General features: G+C 33.6%; 2 protein-coding genes and 1 long non-coding RNA gene across 3 annotated transcripts; 1 reads left to right on the top strand and 2 right to left on the bottom strand.

Annotated features, from left to right (window-relative positions):
• Positions 1–4642: 4642 nt before the first annotated feature.
• LOC139874203 (uncharacterized) lies at positions 4643–6847 on the bottom strand. Its single transcript, XR_011767836.1, has 3 exons — positions 6587–6847; positions 5372–5460; positions 4643–5273 (listed from the first exon to the last, which is right to left on the bottom strand). It is a non-coding gene; the product is annotated as an uncharacterized lncRNA (long non-coding RNA).
• Positions 6848–11987: 5140 nt separating this feature from the next.
• LOC139876923 (importin subunit alpha-2-like) lies at positions 11988–17781 on the top strand. The gene is made up of 11 exons (XM_071864320.1): positions 11988–12246; positions 12894–12990; positions 13067–13158; positions 13669–13800; positions 13906–14091; positions 15042–15205; positions 15642–15720; positions 15834–15962; positions 16087–16214; positions 16682–17053; positions 17677–17781. Exons 1-10 carry the CDS (start codon positions 12031–12033, stop codon positions 17049–17051), a joined length of 1593 nt encoding a protein of 530 aa, XP_071720421.1. The 5' UTR covers positions 11988–12030; the 3' UTR covers positions 17052–17053; positions 17677–17781.
• Positions 17782–20342: 2561 nt separating this feature from the next.
• LOC139874257 (two-component response regulator ARR2-like) lies at positions 20343–24371 on the bottom strand. Its single transcript, XM_071861712.1, has 6 exons — positions 23895–24371; positions 23219–23371; positions 22756–23130; positions 22599–22675; positions 21428–22453; positions 20343–20715 (listed from the first exon to the last, which is right to left on the bottom strand). Exons 1-6 carry the CDS (start codon positions 24157–24159, stop codon positions 20638–20640), a joined length of 1974 nt encoding a protein of 657 aa, XP_071717813.1. The 5' UTR covers positions 24160–24371; the 3' UTR covers positions 20343–20637.
• Between the last annotated feature and the right edge of the window lie 293 nt (positions 24372–24664).

A 24664-nucleotide genomic window follows, 5' to 3' on the forward strand; every position in this document is an offset into this window, starting at 1 on the left:
TATTTCTAACTTCAATTTCTTGAGCCGAGCTAAATTAACCCTTTTAACACCACCACCACTATACCTATTGCGGCCACCATAACTGACGACCTCCACATCCGCCATCAACTACCATCCAAACATCGACAACCGACGTCGTTCTTCACCGGCTGCTACCAGGCGTCGTTACCATCAGTGACCACTTTCGTTAAAATGAGTGGTCGCCAGATTTCAGAACAAAGAGGCGGAGATAGCAACCACAAAGCCACCATGATGGTTAAATAAAAATAAACAAACGTTGACGCGGATTATTTCTAGAAACGATAGCAACCACAGATACCTGTCGGATTTGTACCAAAAACCCAGATCTGAAACACTATGTTGGTCGTAGTGACGGTTTGTTCATGAAATGACGGCGGTCTGTCGGTGGATGTTCAGATCTAGAAAAGACAGCAATGCTATAGAGGTAATGGCGGCGATATGTTCGGTGAAGATAATATCGGTTTGTACATGCGGGTCAACGGCTACAGATAGAGAGAGGAGAGAGGATGGCCAAAGTGTTGCGGCGACCGGAGTTTAGAGAGAATTGATAGGTTCCAGGGTTTGGTGTTATATTTTGAGGTTTACCGTATAAAACAATTAAACAATCGAGTCTTTTACTTTTTATTTTTGGGCCCTCTCATTTGTGATATATAAAAAATATGACTAGGCTTTGCCATCATTTTAAAGTCCAACATTGTAATTGGATTTGTCATCATTTAAATATTTAATAGCCGGGCCTTATTTTATTTGTATACCAGTATTTATTTATGGGATTACCACTAAAATGCCCATTTTTTCTCCCGTATTTGACTCGGAGTCCATAAAAATAAAAATTTGACAATTTGCCCGCGCAAGACGCAAGGACGCAAGATGCTCTTTGCGACCTTGCTCCTCGGTGGACGCAAGGACGCAAGGTGCCTCTTGCTCCCTTGCTTCCCGGGGACGCAAGGACGCAAGGTGCCTCTTGCGACCTTGCTTCCCGGGGACGCAAGGACGCAAGGTGCGTCTTGCTCCTCCCTGATGTCATAATCAATGTTTTCTTTCAGACATTTCATCAAACACCTTACATGCATATCTTTGTTTTGCTCTAAAAAATGGGCAAAATGATTATGTAAAACCCTTTAATTGTGATGACAAACGGAATCTTTATGGTAACTGAAAGCAAGATAAGTAGTTACATGAATGTTTCAATACAACAAAGCTTAAAGAAGAAGCTTTGCACTGTAAACACCAAAAAGAAAAATAATACTAAACAAATAAAAAAAAAAATAAATTACATCTTTGAGTTCAAGATCAAAGCGGGTATCTGGCCTGTCTGAACCGTATCGACTCATTGCTTCAGCGTAAGTAAGCCTTGGGAAAGGGTTTTACATAATCAAAAATGACGTAAGGTGTTTGTAATAGTTTGTCATCACAATTAAAGGGTTTTACATAATCATTTTGCTGATTTTTTAGAGCAAAACAAAGATATGCACGTAAGGTGTTTGATGAAATGTCTGAAAGAAAACATTGATTATGACATCAGGGAGGAGCAAGACGCACCTTGCGTCCCCGGGAAGCAAGGTCGCAAGAGGCACCTTGCGTCCTTGCTTCCCCGGGAAGCAAGGGAGCAAGAGGCACCTTGCGTCCACCAGGGAGCAAGGTCGCAAAGAGCACCTTGCGTCCTTGCGTCTTGCGCGGGCAAATTGTCAAATTTTTATTTTTATGGGCTCTGAGTCAAATATGGGAGAAAAAATGGGCATTTTAGTGATAATCCCTTTATTTATTTAAGTTTTTTGCAAATAATAATCATTTAAATATTTAATAGCCGAGCCTTATTTTATTTGTATACCAGTATTTATTTATTTAAGTTTTTTGCAAATAATAATAATAATAATAATGAAAATAGAAATAAATCCATTGCCGATAAAAAATTTATTTTCAGACGCATAATATTTTCTATATACCTATTTGACAAAATGATGTACTTTCATCTTTTCGAACGTAAGGAAGTTTAAGTCATTTTGCTACCTCATCCTCACACCTGTCCTGCCACGTGTTCTTCTTCTGTCCATCACTTTTATGTTTCGTTCTGCCATCCGTTTCCTATTATCTTCAATCTCCGACTTCGATCTACCGTATTTACTATCCAACGTCTAATATGAAGTTAAGAAAAAATTACATTCAACTTTTAAATATAATTATAATTGTATACATGTATATAAAAAAGCTATGTATTTTTCTAAGCTTTTTTTCAATATTTTGTTACAACTCTTTTCCATTTCATATTTCTCTTTCCTTTTTCTTTCCTTTATTTTTTTAAACGTTTAGAAAACCGACCGTTAAAACGTAAAATTAATCGACCGTTAACTGATCAAAATCACCCCGCAGTTAAGTTATTTTTTACACTTTTTCTAACGACTATTAACTGAACAAATCACCCTGCAGCGAAGTGCGTGTATTTCAAGATATCAAACAAAAAAATGTTAAGTTGTGTGCGTAGATTTGTATCAGTTACCGCATTTGTTTGTTGTTATTCAGAGAAAACATTCGTTATCTTAATTTATGTGCACACATATATTAGACAGTTGCTAGCAAAAGTTCAATGGGTGTGTAGCTACATTAGTCCAATTTGAGAACATTAATAAGATTTTGTTATTCACACTCTTTTAGTGGTACATATTATTTTTCTATAATATGTTTTGCATAAAGTGGAAATTTCATTGCACATAAGGTTGCCAGAGATGTTAAATTTGAATTCACTTTGAATAATGTATTTTTATTATGGTAAACTTATTCTAATGGGTTATGTTTATACATAACGTGAACATTGTTGTTTGTTCAATAACTGTTTTTTATTTGGACTCAATATTACACTAAAATGAATGACATAAATTTATTCTTCTGCTGCTGCTGTAACTGAAGTGTTATGAACCTGAAACTGGTCAAGTGTCTTATTGCTATGTTATGTTATTATTATTATTATTATTATTATTATTATTATTATTATTATTATTATTATTATTATTATTATTATTATTATTATTATTAGCTTAAGACCCGCAAAATTTGCGGGTTTCGGCAATAAAAATTTCATATATAATATTTTATTTATGAGCACATCAATGAAATCGAGAAAAATTGTTTGTATGAAACAAATCAAGGCAAAGCATAAACTTGAACAAAATTGTAGATAAAAATTAACTTCCATAAGTTCCAATTTAAAACTAAATGACTTCTATGAGAAATGTACATAAAAGAGTACAATACTATACTACATAAAAAAGACATTTATGTGTCGAGCTACGTTATAAACAACTTGTTTGTGAAAATGCCATAGCACCCAGGTAATAGCTGAACAGATCACTTGGAGCTTTGTTTTGATTCCTTTGAAACACACCACGCTTCAAATCCAATCGGTAATCGCTGACCAAGAATCGAATGTAGGGAATCGATACAAATCATGGTCCTACTCCAATCATCATGAGCAACTTGACATGGTTTCAAGATTGCGCAATTAATTCAATACCCACTATGCATGAAGGACAATTTTACGAAGCTATACCCACTGAGAAACAATAGATATTCGTTTTGATTCTTTTACTTAACATTCAAATAATATGCAAAATTAATTGAGTTTATCAAACAATATGAGGCGTCAATGGAATTATTTTAACCATATCACAGTTAGCTGGTTATTATTTTAACCGTTTGATGTAGGATCGCCTATGTTTTTAGCCTATAGAATGTACAATTATTAAAAAAGTATCATAGTTAAAGTTCGTTAATTAAGAAAGATGTTATTCAGAGTACACTACGCACTCACAAATAAATACATAACTTCATAGCAGCCATTGAACTAACACATTTAGTTATAAAAATTCAATCTTCTTCACAAATATATAATATCAACAACCCAAAACCCCTTACTATCAACATCAAACTTGATAAAAACTATAATCTAAGAGAGCAATAAGTCCAAACATCTTGGCTAGGACATGTACAGATCTTATAAATATATTTCAATTTGTTCGTAATACAACCAATCTTATTTGTCACTCATTGCACTTCTAAACATGTTAGTCAACCTACTCATTTTACTGCCTCAAATCAAAATCTATCACAAGTGTCAAAATGGACAGGTTCTGTAACACATCATATACATGGCACGTAGGGATGGTATTCGGTACGGAACCGTACCGAACGATACCGATACCGAATTCATCTCAAAGTGACTACCGAATAAATAAAACGATACAGGTTCAGTACCATTTTCGGCTTCAAAATTTTGGTACCAATACCGGTACCGAACAGAATTTGGTTACACCATAACTTTATTTTTTTCAAAAATCTATGTTTGCAATATGAACTTTGTTCGAAGCTCGGTAATTAAGTTTTGGTATATTTAACAACATTTGTTCCATCATGGTAAACATCCATATCTTATCAATATCTTTTCTAATTTCTAATATTAAGCAAAATAAATGTGTTAAGTTTTTCCTTTAGGAAAATACCATCAATAACGCACTTAGAATACCAAATAGCAGTGTTCATTTCAAACTGCATATTGGCAAATTACAAATTTAATTTAGATTTAACAGAGCACACTACAAACGTTACTCAGTTAGTTACTGTACCCTCTTCCAATGACATGAAAACTAAGAAAAAGAGAATTCTGAAAGAGCATACATAAATCCTTTAGTGTTGATTCCATTTGCATCAGTAACATCATAAACTATTGTCAAGAAAGTCTTGACTACTTTGTAAAAATCTAGACTACTTGCAAAAATAGGTATCTAATTCGGTTTTACCGGTACCGAACCAGTACTGAACCGATCAATACCGAAACCGAAAAAGCCTCAAACTAAAAATCGAATCCCTATCGGTACCAATACCGGTATTGCGGTACTCAAGCTCATCCCTACATGGCAACATACCTTAGCTTCTTGCTGACCGATAGGGATCCCGATTCAGACTATTAGCTGAGCACCAAATAGTCTTTTTTTGATACTACATTTTTGTATAAACCTGGTAGATGTAATACCCTTTGACTCGGCAGAGAGAAGTCCACCTTCAAATTTCAGAAGACCTTAAAACGTTCCAACAAATTTCATACAGCCTATATGTGCTTAGCACACTTATCTGGTCCACCTTAACCTCCCATCGCAGCCGGTGCTTTTACGAATTTGAACGATAATCACATTGTTGCCGCCATTCATAGCATCCACCAGTTTTATATTGATCTTTAAACGCCTCAAGCTTTGATCACTTACCTGCACGAGATAATAAGTGGCCCATTACAGTCTAAATGTGAAGCTGAAGTGGGAAAGTACACTTGCTATAGAAACTGATTATTTTAAACCGAGTTTACCTTGTTTGGAGTAGCATATCTATCTCAGTGAAGTAATGGCTCATGTATCTGAGCATTCGAGAGCGTGTCTAATTTCTGCCGGAATGACACTATCATAATGCAAATTCAATTTAATAACGCAATGTGCAACACAAAATTTACCTAGACATTTTAATACTTTTATTTTTGCTTCCTTTAGTCTTCACAATTACATGAGCATTGACACAGTTCAAGCTTCCATTTCATGTTACAAAGATAATAACGTGACCCAATATATAATTTAAGATGGTATTCATATCATTCTTTATGTGCCATAAAAATTACAATATTGTGCGTCTTTTGGTAGATTATTATCTTTTTTTAATTCCACGAGTGATTTTTCTCAATGATACATAAAACTATGCATTCACTATATGCATACACTATTGCTTTAAATTTCTCTGGGTCAATAATAATTTTTTTGAGAAAGTAAGACTTATATTATAAATATGAATAAAGAAGTTACACAAATATAAAGATGATTGTGACCAAATTACACAAGATGCACATCTAAAATAGTGACCACATTACACAAATAATGCACAAGCTAGAACCAACAACCAGAATTACAAAAGAAAAAAATAAGTATATGAATGAAGGGATTGTGATGCTGAGAAGGCAACAGGTAATTCCTCATTTAAAAAATTTCATGCTCAAAGTACAGCATCAAAAAACTCACTACGGCATTATGCAAAGAACACAAAAAAAGTTTTATAACCTTATACACTTACCTCAACTGTGCGTAGTGCACTAAACAGAGTTAAAAAAAATATAATTTAATATAAAATAACACAAAACCCTAATAGTGACATTCAGAATATAAACAAAAAAATTCAGATTGGTTGAATGGCTTGAACAATCTTGTACATAAAGTGGTTCTGCTCAACAACACCTCATCGACCCATACAAATTTGACCTATCGTGAACTGACCCAAAGCTCAACCCTTCCAAACTCACACATATGAAAGAGAAAATAAGCTAATAGCTGATTAATCATACAATTAAATTGCAGAATACAAGTAATGAAAATTGAGAATTACTAAAGTAAACCAATTTCAGAACATATGTACTAATTGACACCTATTAAAGAATGAAATTTACGATTAATGAAATCCATCCTCAATAATAAGGAAATCGAAACACGCTTTTAGTGTAACACAAGATTAAGTATATTCAACTAAAAGAAACGTTAATCACTTGATGTCAGAATGCGTGATTGAAGAACTGCAACTCCCAAATCAAAAAGTATGTTCGTCCTACGATCTGCAAAACCTCAAACCCAACCACGAACGGCCCTTCAAAAGGAATTCATGAAGATCGACGGTGTTAGTTTCATATATTTGATTATTTGATTCACGATTTGTTTCTTAATTTTGGAACCTTATTTGTGAATATAAAGAGAATGTGAACCCTATTCTTTATTTGTGAATGTCGTGAGTGAACCAAATAAAATTAGGGTTCTTTGTTGTATTATTTCTTGAAACGAATGTGAACCCTATTTTTTTTATTTCCTCCCGTCCCTTTTTTAATCCTAAGGGTATTATAGTCTGATTAGTGCTAATCTTGTAGATTATGAGGTCATAATCAACATATGGATATTTCAAGGGTCTAGATTAAGGAGTTATTTAAGAATGGAAGGCTAGGATTAGTGATTTAAAATTTAGATGATGCATTTTTAGTTTTGTTATTATAATATAAAGAGATTATTATTATTATCGCAACAGGATTATGTAACAACAAATCCAACAAACACACGGGCACTTTAAAGATCCATGTATTTTCAACAACACTTTTTAAATGAAGGCTTGAAAAAATAACTTACATACATACCTGTCCAATCCAAGAAGAAAAAAGACCGAACCAAACATCCTTTTGAGTACAATATGCTATATAATGTTGCACTCCTTTTGCAATCTAACACACAAGTCATATGTGACAGTACGTACTCCAGTTACCCTTTTGAAAACATTTAATAAGGAACAACGTACTATGTATGTAAGGTAAAAATGTTTAACTTTCATTGTTCGACACAAACCATAGCAACGCGCGGACCCGTAATCTAGTTGGATCTATGCATGCACGACTATTATATGATTTTTTTTTTCATAAAGCGTAGTTATATTAGTATTCATGAACCTTCTTTTTTAAAATATCATCTCACACACATTAAATTTGGACGCATAACTTTATTATAAATGGAAACCTCAAAGTTGCTAGACAGAGGCGAATCAAGCTATAGATTTGTGGGGTCATGAGACAGTAATAATTTTTTAAATCTATAGTTTTTCTTTTAAATTGTACAGGATACCATTAAATTTAATTACTCGAACCTTATACATTTTTCGAATTTATAGCTTTTTTGAACGTAAACTATCACTAAAATAGCTATATAATATAAATAGTACTGGAAAAAATTTTGAGACTCCATTGAGTTATAATCCTGAACTCGTCACAGTCGCTAGATCAATCCAATCGCCTCTTGGGTTTTACGAGACTTAGACTATCTATAACAATGAGTTTTGGAGCCTTTTTTGGACCAGCACGTTGGCCACAGGCCGTTAACCCGACATGCTGGTGGGCGGTTTGCGGTGGCGCGCTGGTGGCTGGCACGGAGAAAGTAACTGGCGTGTTTAGGTTCTTAGCATACGTGGAAGGCAACAAATGGAGGGAGTGGCAATGGATGCTGACCAGATCCAAACCAAAAAATTCATAAAATAACAGATATAATTTTAATTACATAAAATAAATAAATAAATTTAATTTTTAACTATAAATATAAACACCAGCCAACTTCATTTTTTACACAACTCATTTATATCTTCTCTCAAATTATTACTTCAACAATGCAAACCCACACGATTGGTCATTTTACAATAACATTTTAACCGGCATGGGCGAAGCGAGTACACCCGGCTCGTCATCTTCTAACCAATCTCGACCTTCACTTGGTTTTGCTAATTATACGGCTAGCTCTCTCAATATGAGCCAACAAGAGATTCAACAACAAATCTATCAACTTCAACAACTTCAAAAGGTACAAGAAATTCAACAAGAACTCGGATTAACCTCTCACCGACCCGAACCTCAACCCCAACAACAAACCGAAAATGAACCCGAAGAAGAAACCCAACAAGGCGGTGGCGTGAGGAGAAGAAGAAGTCACCAACAAAAAGGCAAAGATCAGACACGCGAACCGTGCAACAAAGAAATTTGGACAACGGTTGAAGAGGTTTGGTTGGCAAAATGTTGGATTGATTCGTCCGAGAATCAGATTGTTGGAAACTCTAAAAATATCGTTCTTTGTGGGGTACCGTAACGAGCAAACTCAACGATAACAACAATGGATGGTTTCGAAATGAAGATGCGTTATGGGGAAAATGGTGTTATGTGGATAAGAGATGTAAAGCTTTTCAAGGTTATTATAAGGACGAAAAACGCAATTCAAGGCGTAGTGGAAAAACCGAAGAAGACTTTTACGAGGGTTCGGTAAAATCGTATTGTATGAATGAGGCGAAAACGTGGGCGTTTAAAGATGCTTGAGAATTTTTGAAAGACAAACCGAAGTGGATTACGCCTACTCCGGTTGGTGGAGCTGTGTTTGGTAGAGGTATGCGGGATGAGGATGAGGAAGACAAGGTCCATACGATTGATATCATGGATGATCGTGTTGATAACGTGCTTTTAGGTGATGATCCGATTCCAAGGCCTATTGAAAGGAGTCGAGCAAAGAAAGCGGCCAGGACATCTGTATCTTCCGATGCGACGACAAGCTCTTGTTCAACAAACTCTTCAAAATTTGAGGAGTTATGTGAACAAGTTAACGCGTACAAGATCAAAGTTGTACAAAAAAAGGCTTCAACAAATGGACACAATCATCAAGGCGGAACGTATGAAAGCCGCATTCGAAGCTACAAAATTTTTGTCGTTCTTGGACATCTATACATTAACACGCCAACACGCCCATCATTGTGAAAGATGGTATTATTTAGCATATGTGTATTTCTAGTGTAACGTTTTTATTTTATAAATTTTTTAACAAGTGCCTAACTTCACAAGCAAAGATGTTAACATGTCTTACACGTTACATCAATCATATACTGTGTCATATGTTAGCAAATAATTATTCAAGATTGTCCTATCATCTAACTGTGTTTTCTTTTTAAAATAAAAATAAAGTATAATGTATAATGTATAGATTTAGAATTTAGATACGTGACTTGTTATGAAAAAGTAAGATCATGTTGTGTTACAATGATTAGGTGGCAAAGGTTAGCATTGCACTGGCACCCATCCACCCACCGTACTTTCATGTTTCAAGTGGTTGCAAACTTTCAAATTCGAATCCATCGGAAGGTACAATCGCAATCGCAAATACCCAATCAAACAATGTCATTTAGTTTAATTTATGATTAGACCTTATATTTAACCATCAATTGGCTTTTCAACTGCGTACTTTTTGTTTATACAAGTTTAGCCCTTCAAACTATTTAGTCATCAAAATGACACCATAACTTAAGATGTAAAGGTAAATCTAGTGTTTTAATTCCAAACATTTACAAAAACTAATATATAATGAGATAGAAGAGGTTTTATAATTACATATTCGTTTATATCTATAAAAATTTACTAACGTATGTAATGCTTATGAATAAAGATGGCGTCACAATAACGCTAAACCATGATTGTACAAAATGAGAAAGTTGAATGAGGTGGATACAAATTTTATTCAGTTTGAAGATCCCGATGACTTGATTATTTTAACTTGTATTATAATTATATATATATATATATATATATATATATATATATATATATATATATAGTGGCAGGATCAATGGGGAAGTAACCAATTGGGGGGAAACGGGGGGAAGCAAAAAAAAATTTTTTTTTTCGTTTTTTTTGAATTTTTTTTTCCGGCATCAAGATCACAGGAAAATATGAACATTTAGAAGAGACACTTCGTGATGAATGTTATTATTTAGGCGGGAAAACGATCGACAAAAATAACATTCAAGATAATATTGTTCGTGAAGAATATGAACGTTTTTTTTTATGTTTTGTGAAGTAAAATTTAGCCCGATTTAGAGTTTAGGGTTTAGGGTTTAGGGTTTGGTGTTTTGGGTTTATTCCATAAACCCAAAACACCAAACCCTAAACCAAACCGTTCGTGTTAAAAACTCAATCTAAATCCTAAATCTAAACCCTAAACCTTAAATTTCTAAACCCTAATATCTAAACCCTATAAACCCTAATATCTAAACCCTAATATCTAAACTCAATAGCTAAAACCTCAAAATACGCTCGAAAAACACGATAATTGTTATATATTACTTCTTCGAGCGTTTTTCGGCCAAAATAAAAACATTTATCACAAAGTGTCTCTACTAAATGTTCATATTTTCATCTCATCTATAATGTTCGTGAACAAAGTTTTTTCAAAAAACGAAAAAAAAAAGTTTTTGCTTCCCCCCTCTTCCCCCCGAATGGTTACTTCCCTCTTGATCCTACCAATATATATATATATATATATATATATATATATATATATATATATATATATATATATATATATATATATATATATATATATATATATTGAAAAGTTTATGAATGCATGTAATGTTTATTGAAGGCGTCATAATAATGATAAACTATAATTGTACAAAATGAGAAATTGAATGATGTGAATACAAATTTTATTTACTTTGGAGATCCGATGAATTGATAACTTTGACTTATTTAGTGATTCAATTCAATGTAAATATAATAAATATAATAGAGCTAGTGATTACGTTTAGATCATATATTAATTGTATTGAAACTTACTTTTTTTATTACAATCTGATAGTTATATTTTTATTGAATATGTTTTTATATGTGAGAGGTTTCTTTAATCGACTATAGAAAGATTTTATGCAATATTTTTCTATTTTGATGGTTTACTTTATAAGTTACATATCTTTAAAAATCTTTATAACTAAAAATACAAACATTATGATAATTCGGTAAAGATTTCATGATAAAGTGAAACCTTATTTTTTGAATCATTTCAAATTTGATTGCATAATTTGTGAAACCCTATGTAAAGAGAGTTTCATGTTTTATTTGATTAATAAAAAATATATAAATATAAATATTAATCTTATCATAAGTATTTTCTATTTTCTATCTATTTTCTATTTCTATTTTCTTTGGTATTTGTATTTGTATTTGTATTTGTATGTATATATGAACTTGTTGATGGATTTATTATTCAATTGAGCAAATTACAAGGACCTAAACATAAAATTGTTAAATAACTATCATTATTTTATTTTTTGGATTATTTCAAAATAATAATATAAAATTAATAATTAATTAATTAATTGAATTTTCCGTTTAAAGTTTAAAACTTGGCTTCATTCCAATCCTCCCTCTTCTCTCTTCGAAGTCTATTCAGGTAGGTTTTCGATCTTCAACCAACTTTTTCAATCGATTTATATATATTTCACACATAATCACATAACAGTGTATAGATTCCGGTTTTTATTGATTAATTTTTGTTTTTTTTACGTATTTGCAGTTCTAGGGTTTTATATTTGTGCTCACTGAAATCAATCAATCAATTAGCAATCAGTCAATAAATTAGCAATCAATCGATCATGTCTTTGAGACCGAGCGCAAGGACTGAGGTTCGCCGGAACCGTTACAAGGTGGCCGTCGATGCGGATGAAGGACGGCGGCGTAGGGAGGATAATATGGTTGAGATCCGTAAGAATAAGAGAGAGGAGAACTTGCTGAAAAAACGTCAAGTGCTTACGTCAGCACAGCCGTTGGTTACTGGTGTTCCGGTTCAAACCTCAACTGTTGAAAAAAAGGTCGGTTAGTTTCATATGATGTGATGTATCATGATTTATATGTATGATGTATGATGATTAAGATATAATTGGATATGATAGTAAGGTAATAAACTAACTTTTAGGGCTTTATTGTGTGTGGTATTGAAAAAAGTTTAATTTTTTTTGTTTATTACACACATACAACATGTTTTAAGTAATTATACAATAGGATGCATATGATTTGGCACGTTTGTGTTAGTTTTTTTTGGTCAATTATGTTGAGTACATATGATTTGATGTATTCTACGTGTTCGTTAACTGTTTTTTTATAAGTATTTGAGTATTCAGCACCTGTTTTTTGATTTATACGTATGATATGTATGATGTATGATGTATGATGATTAGATATAACTGGATATGAATGTAAGGTAATAAAATAGCTTTAGGGCTATACTGTGTGTGCTATTGAAAAAAGCTTTTAACTTTATGTTTGATGCACACATACAACATGTTTAAAAAATTATGCTATCAGATGCATATGACTTGGTACGTTTGTGTGAGTTTTTTAGTCAATTATATTAAATACATATAAAGATTGTTAACTAAGTTCGGGATCTTTAATTTGTAATATTTTTACCGACAGTTTCATTTATCTGGATTTGTAAATGGTTCTGATTGAATTGCAGTTAGAGAGTCTTCCTTCTATGGTTGCGGGAGTATACTCCAATGATAACAACATGCAGCTTGAGGCAACTACTCAGTTTCGCAAATTGCTTTCCATAGGTATTTATGATACATATCTAACTTATATATGCTCAATATGATTCCGATCTAATTAGCTAAATTTCTTTTTTAACAGAGCGGAGCCCACCAATTGAGGAGGTTATACAATCTGGAGTTGTGCCCCGTTTTGTTGAGTTTCTTATCAGGGAAGATTTTCCACAGCTTCAGGTACTACTCTTTGATGCCTCTAGTTTGTTTTTTTAATATATATATATATATATATGTGTGTGTGTGTGTGTGTGTGTGTGTCTATATATATGTGTGTGTGTGTGTGCGTGTCTATATATATGTGTGTGTGTGTGTGTGTGTCTATAACTCTCTATATATGTGTGTGTGTGTGTGTGTGTGTGTGTGTGTGACAGTGTGTTTATATATATGTGTGTAGTGTGTGTATATATGTGTGTGTGTGTGTGTCTATAACTCTATATATATATGTGTGTGTGTGTGTGTGTGTGTGTGTGTGTGTGTATATATATGTGTGTGTGTATTATACATATATGTGTGTGTGCATTTATATATATATATATATATATATATATATAGTATGTGTGTGTATCTATATATATATATATATATATATATATATATGTATATATATATACATATACATGTGTGTGTATTTATATATATTATGTATATCTAATCTCAATTTTTTTTTTTTTTTTTTTTTTGTGACAGTTTGAGGCTGCATGGGCACTCACAAACATTGCATCAGGAACATCTGAGAACACCAAAGTCGTAATCGATCACGGGGCAGTCCCAATTTTCGTCAAGCTTTTAGGTTCTCCAAGTGATGATGTGCGCGAGCAGGTAACACATGACTTCTCCAACTTAAATCATATCAGTATCAATAATCAATCATATGGCGGGCCCACTCTTTAAAATTTTGCTCTGACTTTTTTTTCTTTCTTGCAGGCTGTTTGGGCGTTGGGAAACGTTGCTGGTGATTCACCTAGATGTCGTGATCTTGTCCTTGGTCACGGTGCTTTGATTCCTTTGCTTTCGCAACTAAACGAGCACGCTAAGTTATCTATGCTAAGAAATGCCACGTGGACATTATCGAACTTTTGTCGAGGCAAACCGCAACCTCCTTTTGACCAGGTTGTTTACTAGTTATCATCATTCAACTAATTTATTTCAAGGTTGTAAAAGTCAAAAGTTGAGGACGAGTCAGTCGGGACCTTAGAGGGATGAGTTGGGCGTTGACCAACGTTGACTTTCACTAATAATTAAATTAACCATTACACTACACATAAATATATAAAAATAAATATTTTAAATAAAGATATAGGGCACAAAATTTAATTTTTTTTAAAAAATATAAATTTTTTAACTAAACCGACTCAGAACCCGTCTCAGCCCCATTTTACTGTATTTCAATTTATTTCAAGATTGTAAAAAGTTGCGAGTCGGGGATAAGTTGGGCGTTTGACCAATGTTTACTAGTTATCATTCAATCATTCAACTAATTTTTATTTCAAGGTTGTAAAAGTCACGAGTTGAGGACGAGTCAGTCGGGACCTTAGAGGGACGAGTTGGGCGTTGACCAATGTTGACTTTCACTAATAATTAAATTAACCATTACACTACACATAAATATTTTAAATATAGATATAGAGCACAAAATTTAATTTTTTAAAAAAATATCAAAATTTTAACCAAACCGACTCGGAACCCGTCCCAGCCCCATTTTACTGTATTTCAATTTATTTCAAGATTGTAAAAAGTTGCGAGGTGGGGATAAGTTGGACGTTTGACCAATGTTGACTTTAATAAATAACTTAACCATATACTTGCACATAAATATTTCAAACATAGATATAGGGCAAAAAATTTAATTTTAAAAAATATTAAAAATTTGACCAACTTTGACTTTGACCGACTCAGCTCCACTATGGCCGATTTTGGCCCGAATTTTTTCGGCGTTTATGGGCAAACCGGGCGGGTTAGGTCCAAACCAACGCGTTTACAGACTTGGCCGACTTTTATAACAGTGATTTATTTTCACATTTTTATTTAATTCTGTGGTACTGAAATTCTTGAATTTGCAGACAAGACCAGCTCTACCAGCTCTCGAGCGACTCGTTCATTCGAATGATGAAGAGGTTTTGACAGATGCATGCTGGGCTCTTTCTTATTTGTCTGATGGTACAAATGACAAAATTCAAGCTGTCATTGATGCTGGTGTGTGCCAACGCCTTGTTGAACTTCTCATGTAAGTTGCAGATTATCAGATTTTTTTTGGTTTTTTTTTTAATTAAATTTTTACAAAATATCAAGAATGGTCCCTCTGGTTTGTATCGAAATCACCGGTGGTCCCTGTACCTTTTTTTTTGTCATGGATGGTCCTTGTGGTTTGCATTTTGAATCATCGATGGTCCCTATTGTGCATATATATTTTGCATATCAAGAGGGACCATTCTTGATGAAAAAATGCAAACCACATGGGACCACTGGTGACACAATTGAAAATTACAGGGACCATCCTTGACGGGAAAAATGTACAGGGACCACCGATGACTTCTGATACAAACCACAGGGACCATTCGTGACATTTTGTCTTCTCTTATTAAAATATTAAATTTTTTTTTTTTTTAAAATTTTTGTTTAAACTGACTTCGACTCTTAACCGAATTTTGTCGGCTGCTCAGGCATCCATCTCCTTCGGTACTCATTCCTGCGCTTCGAACTGTTGGAAACATCGTGACAGGCGATGATCTTCAAACTCAGGTATGATCATGTCATTAGCTTTTACAACGAAATTAATAACTAATAATTATATTTATATACGCAAGATTAATAATCTATAATTGAAGTGAGACAATTTTTTTTTCATTTGATAGCATATTATCGAGTGTGGTGCACTACCATGTCTGTTGAGCCTGTTGACCCATAACCACAAGAAGAGCATTAAGAAAGAGGCTTGCTGGACTATCTCAAATATCACTGCTGGAAACAAAGAACAGATACAGGTATAAAACCTTACCTGTTACATGACCCGCCCATTTTGACACCTTATACAAAGAGTACAATCTTCTGATGCAAGCATGACTTCTATGTATTTCAATGATTTGATTTTCTAATTTTAATGTATAGATTGTGATTGAGGCCGGGTTAATTGCACCCCTCGTCAATCTGCTCCAAACAGCTGAATTCGATATTAAAAAAGAAGCCGCATGGGCAATATCAAACGCCACTTCTGGTGGTACCAATGATCAAATCAAGTAAGTTTCTTTATATTATTAAACAAAATTACACGGTTGGTCCCTAAAGTTTGTAAAAAATTGCACAGGTGACCCTTTTTTTCTTTCTATTTTTGTTCTGGAAGACCTTAAAGTTTGCAACTTTAACATGAAAGACTCCATCACTAACGATCATTAGTTTTATCTTATTGAAAAGAAGGTTACCCGTGCAATTTTTCAAATTTTTAAACAAAATTACGCGGTTGGTCCCTAAAGGTTGTCAAAAATTGTACTGGTGACCTTTTTCAAATTTTTAACTGGATGACCTTGAAGTTTGCAACTTTAACATGAAAGACCCTTGCACTAACGATTGTTAGTTTTGTCTTATTGAAAAAAGGTTACCCGTAATTATTTTGACAAACTTTAGGTATTTGAATGTATGTATTGTTAGTAATTTAAATGTTTTATATATTCATGCATCTGAATCTGAATGTATTGTGATTTTTTAGGTATTTAGTGAGTCAAGGGTGTATTAAACCCTTGTGTGATCTTCTTGTATGTCCCGATCCAAGGATCGTAACTGTTTCTCTAGAAGGGCTCGAGAACATTCTTAAAGTAGGAGAAATGGAGAAGCTTTCGGGTAATTCGGGTGATGTGAATATTTATGCCCAGTTGATAGATGATGCTGAAGGGCTTGAAAAGATTGAGAATTTGCAAAGTCATGATAATAATGAAATTTATGAAAAAGCTGTTAAGATTCTTGAAACGTATTGGTTAGAGGAAGAAGATGAAGTTGTTGATGATGGTGCTCAGGCTGGTTTTAACTTTGGTGGTAACAACGTTCAAGTTCCATCTGGTGGATTCAATTTCAACAGCTGAAGGTAATCTAGTTTTTTGCTTCTTTTTTTGTTGCGATTTTTCTAATTATATATTAAGTATTATTATTATATTATTATTATTATTATACAATAATAAAGGAAACTATTTACTTATAGAATGGTGGTAACTTTTGACCCATTTTTTATTTATACGTGAATGTGTGATTTTGGTTATGGTACATCTCAAACGGGTTAATTCATGTAACATACAAAATTGATATTGAACAACAAAATTAGCCAAATTTGGCTAAAACTCAGAATTACTCTGAAAAGCGATCAAAATTCAGCGATCAAAATTCAGCCAAACTTGGTCAACATCTGAGTAATCCCTGAGTTGCTGATTATTTTTAAGAAGTCCCGAGTCAAACTTGGTCAACATCCGATTAATTCCCGAGTTGTTGAGTACTCCTAAAAAGTCCCAGAGTCCCGACTGGATACTCCCCGAGTAGCGTTTTTTGCAACCTTGATAAAGGCTATTGTTTTTACTTAAAATAAAAGGTGGTAACTTTGACCTATGGAAAGTTTAGCCTGTACATTTCATAATGTCGTTAAATATTACTTTAGACGTTTAATTTTTTTTTTTTACTATAAATATGATTATCCGAGAGTTTAACTTGAATTTGCAGGGTTTACGGGGGCTATATGAAGTACGTTGGTTGCGTCAAAGGTCAAGTCCGTTCATGTCGGGTTGAGTCGTCAGGTCTGTTCGGGTCGGGTCAGGGTCAGGGTCAAGATCATCTTGGGTTACACAATGGTGGAGTTAGAGTCGTGTGTTCAAGAGATGCAAAGGTCGGTCAGTCGGTTACAACATAAAGAAGTGGTTGGCCGAGGTCTTTATTTAGTTTGGTCTTACTCGAGTTGTTGGGAGATAATATTGTGTAGTTTGAACTGAGGGTTTACGGATGGATATATACGGAGTCTTTATTTTATTTATTTATTTTTTTTTTGTCGCTTTTCGTCTGCATACATTTGTTCTGGTACTGAGTCTCAGCATTGTTTTTGCTACTGTATCATGTATGAAACAAGAATGTTTTTATTATTATTATTGTTTATGAATTCAGTATGTTTTTTTATTTGTTTTATATCAAATTGTTTTGATGAAAAATCTGTATCTGTATGCTTTGACAATTAAAACGAAGATAGATAAACATTTTTGTGAACAAAATGTATCATTCATGTACAAGTGGTATTATAACCTTAATCGTTTAGCTCACGGAATCCAATGAAATTCTAGCGGAATTGGAATTGAATTTAGACATGACGCATGTCTAAATTCAAATTCTGCCGGAATCCCATTGGATTCCGTGAGCCAAACGGGGCCTAAGTTTATTCGATAAGAATACTCAAAAGAGTGTTCTATGTTTTGGTTAAAAAATATAACCTTTTATATTATATTATATAACCTTTATATTAAATAGTACCCCGTTCACAAAAATACTAACACCGGGAACAAATGTAGCTAGCGGTGATGCATCCCCTACTAAAGTTTTCTTTAACGGTGAAGAATGTGCGCTTCCAAGTGTACTTCCTACAAGTGGCTCTTTCCAACCCCTGTTGGATTTTGTGTTTTCGGGTGTTGTTGCATTCGTCGTGATTTTGGTTTAAAATTCTCCCTTTCTGGAACCAACTTGGCTACACTTAGAGGTGGTGATATGGGTACTGATCATAAAGAGAGTGATTTTTGTAGATGGTATAGACACATTTGTATAGAGAATGTTGTAATATCAAATTTGATTAGATGCACACTGATATTGATGTTCCCACTTATGGTTTTCAAATTTATCGTAGGTGGCATTTTTGTTTATGTGAGCTTGTTGGCCCCCAGTTAGTATTTGTGCAAAATACGTAGGTTTGAAGCATGATCACATATGAGATCTAGGATAACTTTAAAAAAGCAATGGTAATGGTATGTAGGTCAAAATATATGGACTTAAAACATGTAGGTTTTTTTTTTTGAAAAGCAAGATAATTTTATTGATAAGGAAATGATACAAAGAGAATTACAACATGAGTAACACTAATTTGAGCGAAACTCGAGGACCTATACTAGATATAAAGTAAGAGACTAACAAGATGTAGAATACCCTGATTTCGGAGCAGTATTATCGAACTTAACATCAATCACCATTACCCTCATCATCTACTAATACATTAAAAGGATTGTTTGTTTCAATTCTATCTTTGAAATATGTCTTATTATTACCTTCACCATTAATGCCCTTCCCTTTATCTCTTTTCCTTAAAACATTATGATTTTGATTTTTCTGGGACTCCACATTCCAATCTGTTTCCTCCACAGCAATATTGTCTTTAATACCATAATTATTCTTAACTGCATTTTGCTTGATACCTTTTGCTTCTGTTGACTGCCATTGACTTTTATTATTATTATTATCAAAATTCAACTTATGAAATACCCTTCCTTTCTTACCAACAACTTTAGAGCCGTCCTCAACACACTGGTTATTTAAATCAACTGTTTCACCATCATTGTTGATTTTCAAAGCGTCTTTTAACACTTGTGCAGATACTTCATCTTCTGTTTTAGGCCTAATTTTACAAGTATTAAAAGAGTGCCCAAACACTTTGCAATGAGTGCATAAAGGCGGTTTCCATTGATAAATCACCTCAAGTTTACCCACTTTGGCTGGAAAAGAACCAATCACAGGATAGGAAAATTCGACAAAGCTAGGAAGGTCATCAGCTGCATTGACTTCAGTCAAAACTCTAGCAAAACCTAGTCTTCCACTTTTACTCAAACATCTCTCTGAAGTAACTTTGTCCATCAACATAGGCCTACCAATACCACTAACAAGTTTACCTATACTTCTGCCACTCCATAGTTCAATAGGTAAATTGTGAATGCAAATCCAAATTGGAACTTTTTCAGGTTCAATTTTTTCAAGCCAAACCCCAGGTTCCCACTGATTCACGAAAAAAAGAACATTATTAACTAACCATGGACCACTCTCAAGAACCTCCTTCATACCCTTTTCATTTTTAAAATTGCATAAATAAAATCCTGCACATGTTTTGACGATTTCTTTAAAACATGTAGGTTATTTCTTTCTATTACAGGCTTCTTACATTTCTCAAAATTCATATATCTTTTTAAGTATTTAATTCATATTTTGTTTGTATAAGTGCTTGCTGCAGAACGATAAATTATTATTCACTTGATAAACTGAGCTACCGATGTTAGTATCAAGAATGTTTTTCACAAGTTAATGGTTTCTAAAACAAAACCAGAAACATGTTTGACAAAGTCAAAAATCTGTACTTCATCTATCATCAACAAAACAAATAACCTGAAAAAACATATAGGCTAAAAACCTTGTAACATGTACAAACACCAATGTATTTCTTGACATATTTGCAGAAAAACCAAATTCACAATCCTAAAATTCACATGTGTGTCCTCATTGCTACAGGTTGTTCAGGTTTTGTATGCTACCTAAAGCAGTCAAAAAAATTCAACACATTATGCCTTTGCATACCATGTGTTTGAGCTGTAATATTCACAACGTACATGAATAAAAAAAAACGATGTACATCTGTTGAAGCGTAGAGTACATATCCAACTCAACTTACACAGGTAGATTATCCAATGCATATGCGTCAAACCCAAACTCGTTTTCTGACTGCCCAACCGCTTCTTGATGTTGCTGTTACATTACAAAGTTAAACATCAATATTTCATAGTCGTTTTTTTTTTTTTTTTTTAAATCAAACTTCAGTCCTTTTACATTCTTTAAGTATTTTATATATATGGTATGTGTTGCTCCCTAACTATAGATCAGATCCAGCAAACGGGAAAGAAAATTCTGCACTGCTGCTCAGTAGATATCAGGAGGGAAGGGGGGAAGTAATTTTTTTATTTTTATTTTTTTGTTTAAAATAATTTCACGAACATTAAGATCAGGACTGATACATGTACTTTTTTGCTAACTTTTCATTCTTACCCCTTACTTTTTACCCATCTTTTTGTCTTACATGTATAGAGTAGAAACATAAAAGAACTTTATCACATTATTCTTTTCCATTTATGGAAATGGACAATTAATCGGGACATCCAAAAAGGAATACTGGACTATAGAATTGGGATGAAGGGAGTATTATTTTGAACAGAAAACGCTCGAAGAATAACATGTATCACGATGAATGTTATTCCTGATGATGTCCAGTATAATATATTCATCGTGATGAACGTTATTCTTCGAGCATTTCGAGCGTTTTCTGGTCAACATAATAACATTTATCACAAAGTGTTTTTTTAAGTGTACATATTTTCAATTGATCTTGACATTATACATATATACATATATATATATATATATACACACACACACACATATTATCTTGCAAGCAAAAACTTACTTGCTTTAAGATTGCGGCTAGGAGATCATCTTGACCATATTGTTCGGTATATAATACATTGTGAGAGCTTTCATCATGAATACTTTCGGCTTTGACCATATTGTTATGTCGTTGACCAACGTTTGACAAATTACGGTTGTTTCCTCCGTGCATTGTATGTTGAGACGGGTCAAAGGTCAACCCAACATCTTGTAAACCACCCCAATCACGCAATCCATTTTGATTCAAATCATCAAATATATCATAACTTGGAACAACTCCTCTTCTCAGGAGCTTCGTATCTAAGTTCCCGCTTCCTTGTAGAGTCGATGATGCAGTCGAAACATTTGGAATTCCCAAATTACCCCCGGGATGATACGTACTTCCAGACGAATCGGTTTTATGATTCCCCGAGAAATCCACAACGGACGAGTTTTGTGACAACACGGGATTGTAAATATCAACCACTCCGCCACGTGTCAACATCTCGTTGGACAAGACCGGTTGCCTTAAACCATGATGAGGGTTTGTAGTTGACTGAAGTTGACTTTGAATATGGCCTTGACCACCCATTTGGATTAGAACTTGATTGTTCATTCTTCCGAACGAATGCTGACTGGACTGATGTAAATTTGCAAACTGTTTCGGTTCCATATTTGTAGGTATCCCGGGTAGTAAATTCATCTGCTTACTACTATTACTATTACTACTACTATTATCATTAGTCAAACGTTGACTTTGGACTTCTGTATATCTTGACTTTGGATTTTCGAAGCTGAAAATGTTTCTTTGGTCAACGGACATAGTTGACTTGGAGTTATTTGACCTGCCGAGAGCCGCAACTTGAAGAGTCGCAAGACTTTGAGGTGGGAGTTGACCAAGCTGACCAAGTTGACCAAGTTGACCACTTGCAGCAAGAGCTTGAAGATCAAGTCCACTGAGTGACGATATTGAACCGTACCCTGAATCGGGCCCACCCATAAAGCCAGCTGTCATTCCACCTGGATGTTGTGATCCGCTGAGTCTTCTAAGATAAAGACGATATTTCTGCACCAAATTGTTGGAGTTGTAAGGAACAAAGGTCTTCAATGCATCACATAAAAAGTCAAAAATGAACAAAAAAGTCAAAATTGAAAAAAAGTTTGACTTTTTCCTTCTTTTAGAAACCCTAAAAAACCATAAAGATGTTTACTTGAAGGTGACTGGCGACGTTTTCTCGAGTTAATCCGGGAACATTCATCAACTCCAATATCTTTTTCGGGACAGCCTCTGTAAATAACAAAGGGTAAATTAGTAATTTTACATCATCAAGATCATAATAAATGTAAACGAGTGACAAAACTTCATACTATCGATTCCAAGTTGATTAACGGCTGCCACAAACTGTTGATGAAGTTCAACGGACCAAACAACACGAGGCTTCTTTAAAGAAGAAGAATCGTCTCCTTCATCAGCTTCATCATCCTCGTCTTTTCGTCTTTTTGTGTTTTTCCAATTATGCCCTTCATTTGCAGAAGAAGAGTAATCAGGCTCTTCGGGCGGTTTCTTTTCGTCAGCACTTGCTGACGACGGGTCAAAATCTTTCCACTCGTGTTTCCTTTTTCGAACCACATGTTGCCATATATTACGTAATGCCTCGATACGAACGGGCTTTATTAAATAATCGCATGCCCCGTGTGTAACACCTTTCATAACTACACTCTTGCTGTCATCAGCTGACATCACTGTAAAAAGGGCATAGATCATATCATGTAACTAAATTAATGAACAAATTAAAATAATGGAAATTAAAATTACGATTTGTTGACTTACTAATAACAGGGAGATCCATTTCAAGTCCAATGTGTTCAAGTAGTTTAAATCCATCCATATCAGGCATATGAACATCACTTATAACAACATCCCATCCATTTTTATTTTCCCTCAAATATTTTAAAGCCACTTCAGCTCTGTTGCATCTAGTCACTGCAATTATTTGACATAAAAAAGTCAAAATTCAAGAATTTCAGATCAATTAATTTCAATCAAAATCAGACCTAAATGAATTGATTACCACATATATAAAGATTCAAACTTTTATAGAACTGTATAGTTAGAAAGAATACAATGTCAAATTCAGTTGAAATCACAAAAGTTTGACCTATTGCTACATATAGAAGATAAAATTCAAATCCCAGCTCAAGTTTTGTGAAATATTTATAAAGCTGAAAGCTTTATTATGATTATAAACCTATATCTAATTGGGTCATGCTTATTTCAATTTTCAACCACATATTTGTAATCTTGTATGAGATTTACTATGGATAGAATAGAACAGTATACACATCAGAAAAAATAAAAAGCATAAAATCAAAACATGAAATTTAATGACAAGATTGAAGTGAAAATCAAGTAAAAAGGATTACAGATTTAGTAATTGAAATCATAAATCTTAAAAAAAAATAAAAAATCACACAGTTAAAGTGTATTTAGTGTGTGTATCATGTACCTTCATAGTTGCAGTGTCTAAGCATCTTTTCCAAGATCATAAGACAAGTTGAGTCATCATCAACAATAAGTACACGTAGACCTGCCGGAAACTGATCAGGGACAGCACCGTCGCCACCGCCGGCGCCGGAAACAGCACCGGATGACTTCCAAGAAGTACCACTAGAACTAGGCATCATTGATTGTTTGTTAACAACTTGACTTCCACTACCAAGATTCATCAATTTTACCACAAATAACAAAATTAAATCACACCCACATAACATATATAATTATTTTTAGAAAAGAATATGAAAATCTAATTCAATAAATTCAACAAAAATAGAATTAAACAGAAGCTTAATTTTGTTTTATATTAGCAAGATTTGGACTATAAGAGAGAGAATGAAAAAAAAGAGGAAGAAATTATATATGGGTATATGTGAAATTTATATTAACACATGTTTTTGTGCTTCAATTCCAGAAAAAAATATATATTATATTATATAATTTTTATTTAATTTAATTACTTAATTTATATATGTAATATTATTAATATTATATCCTTGCTGATTAGTTGAATGTGGATCCAGCTCATGTATGATGTTAACTATCCCCATGCCAGCCAAAGATTATATCACAGGTGCATACATATGCATGACTAGTTCACTTTCTTCTATGTCTTTAATAAATGTACCGTAACATATTCAATCATAACGTTATTATTTTTACAAGTAACCATCACAAAACTAAGGTGGTAGAATGGTTAAGACCTGACCTTTCATAGTGGAG

This window comes from Rutidosis leptorrhynchoides, chromosome 11 (assembly GCF_046630445.1).
Source record: "Rutidosis leptorrhynchoides isolate AG116_Rl617_1_P2 chromosome 11, CSIRO_AGI_Rlap_v1, whole genome shotgun sequence".
NCBI lineage: Eukaryota > Viridiplantae > Streptophyta > Magnoliopsida > Asterales > Asteraceae > Rutidosis > Rutidosis leptorrhynchoides.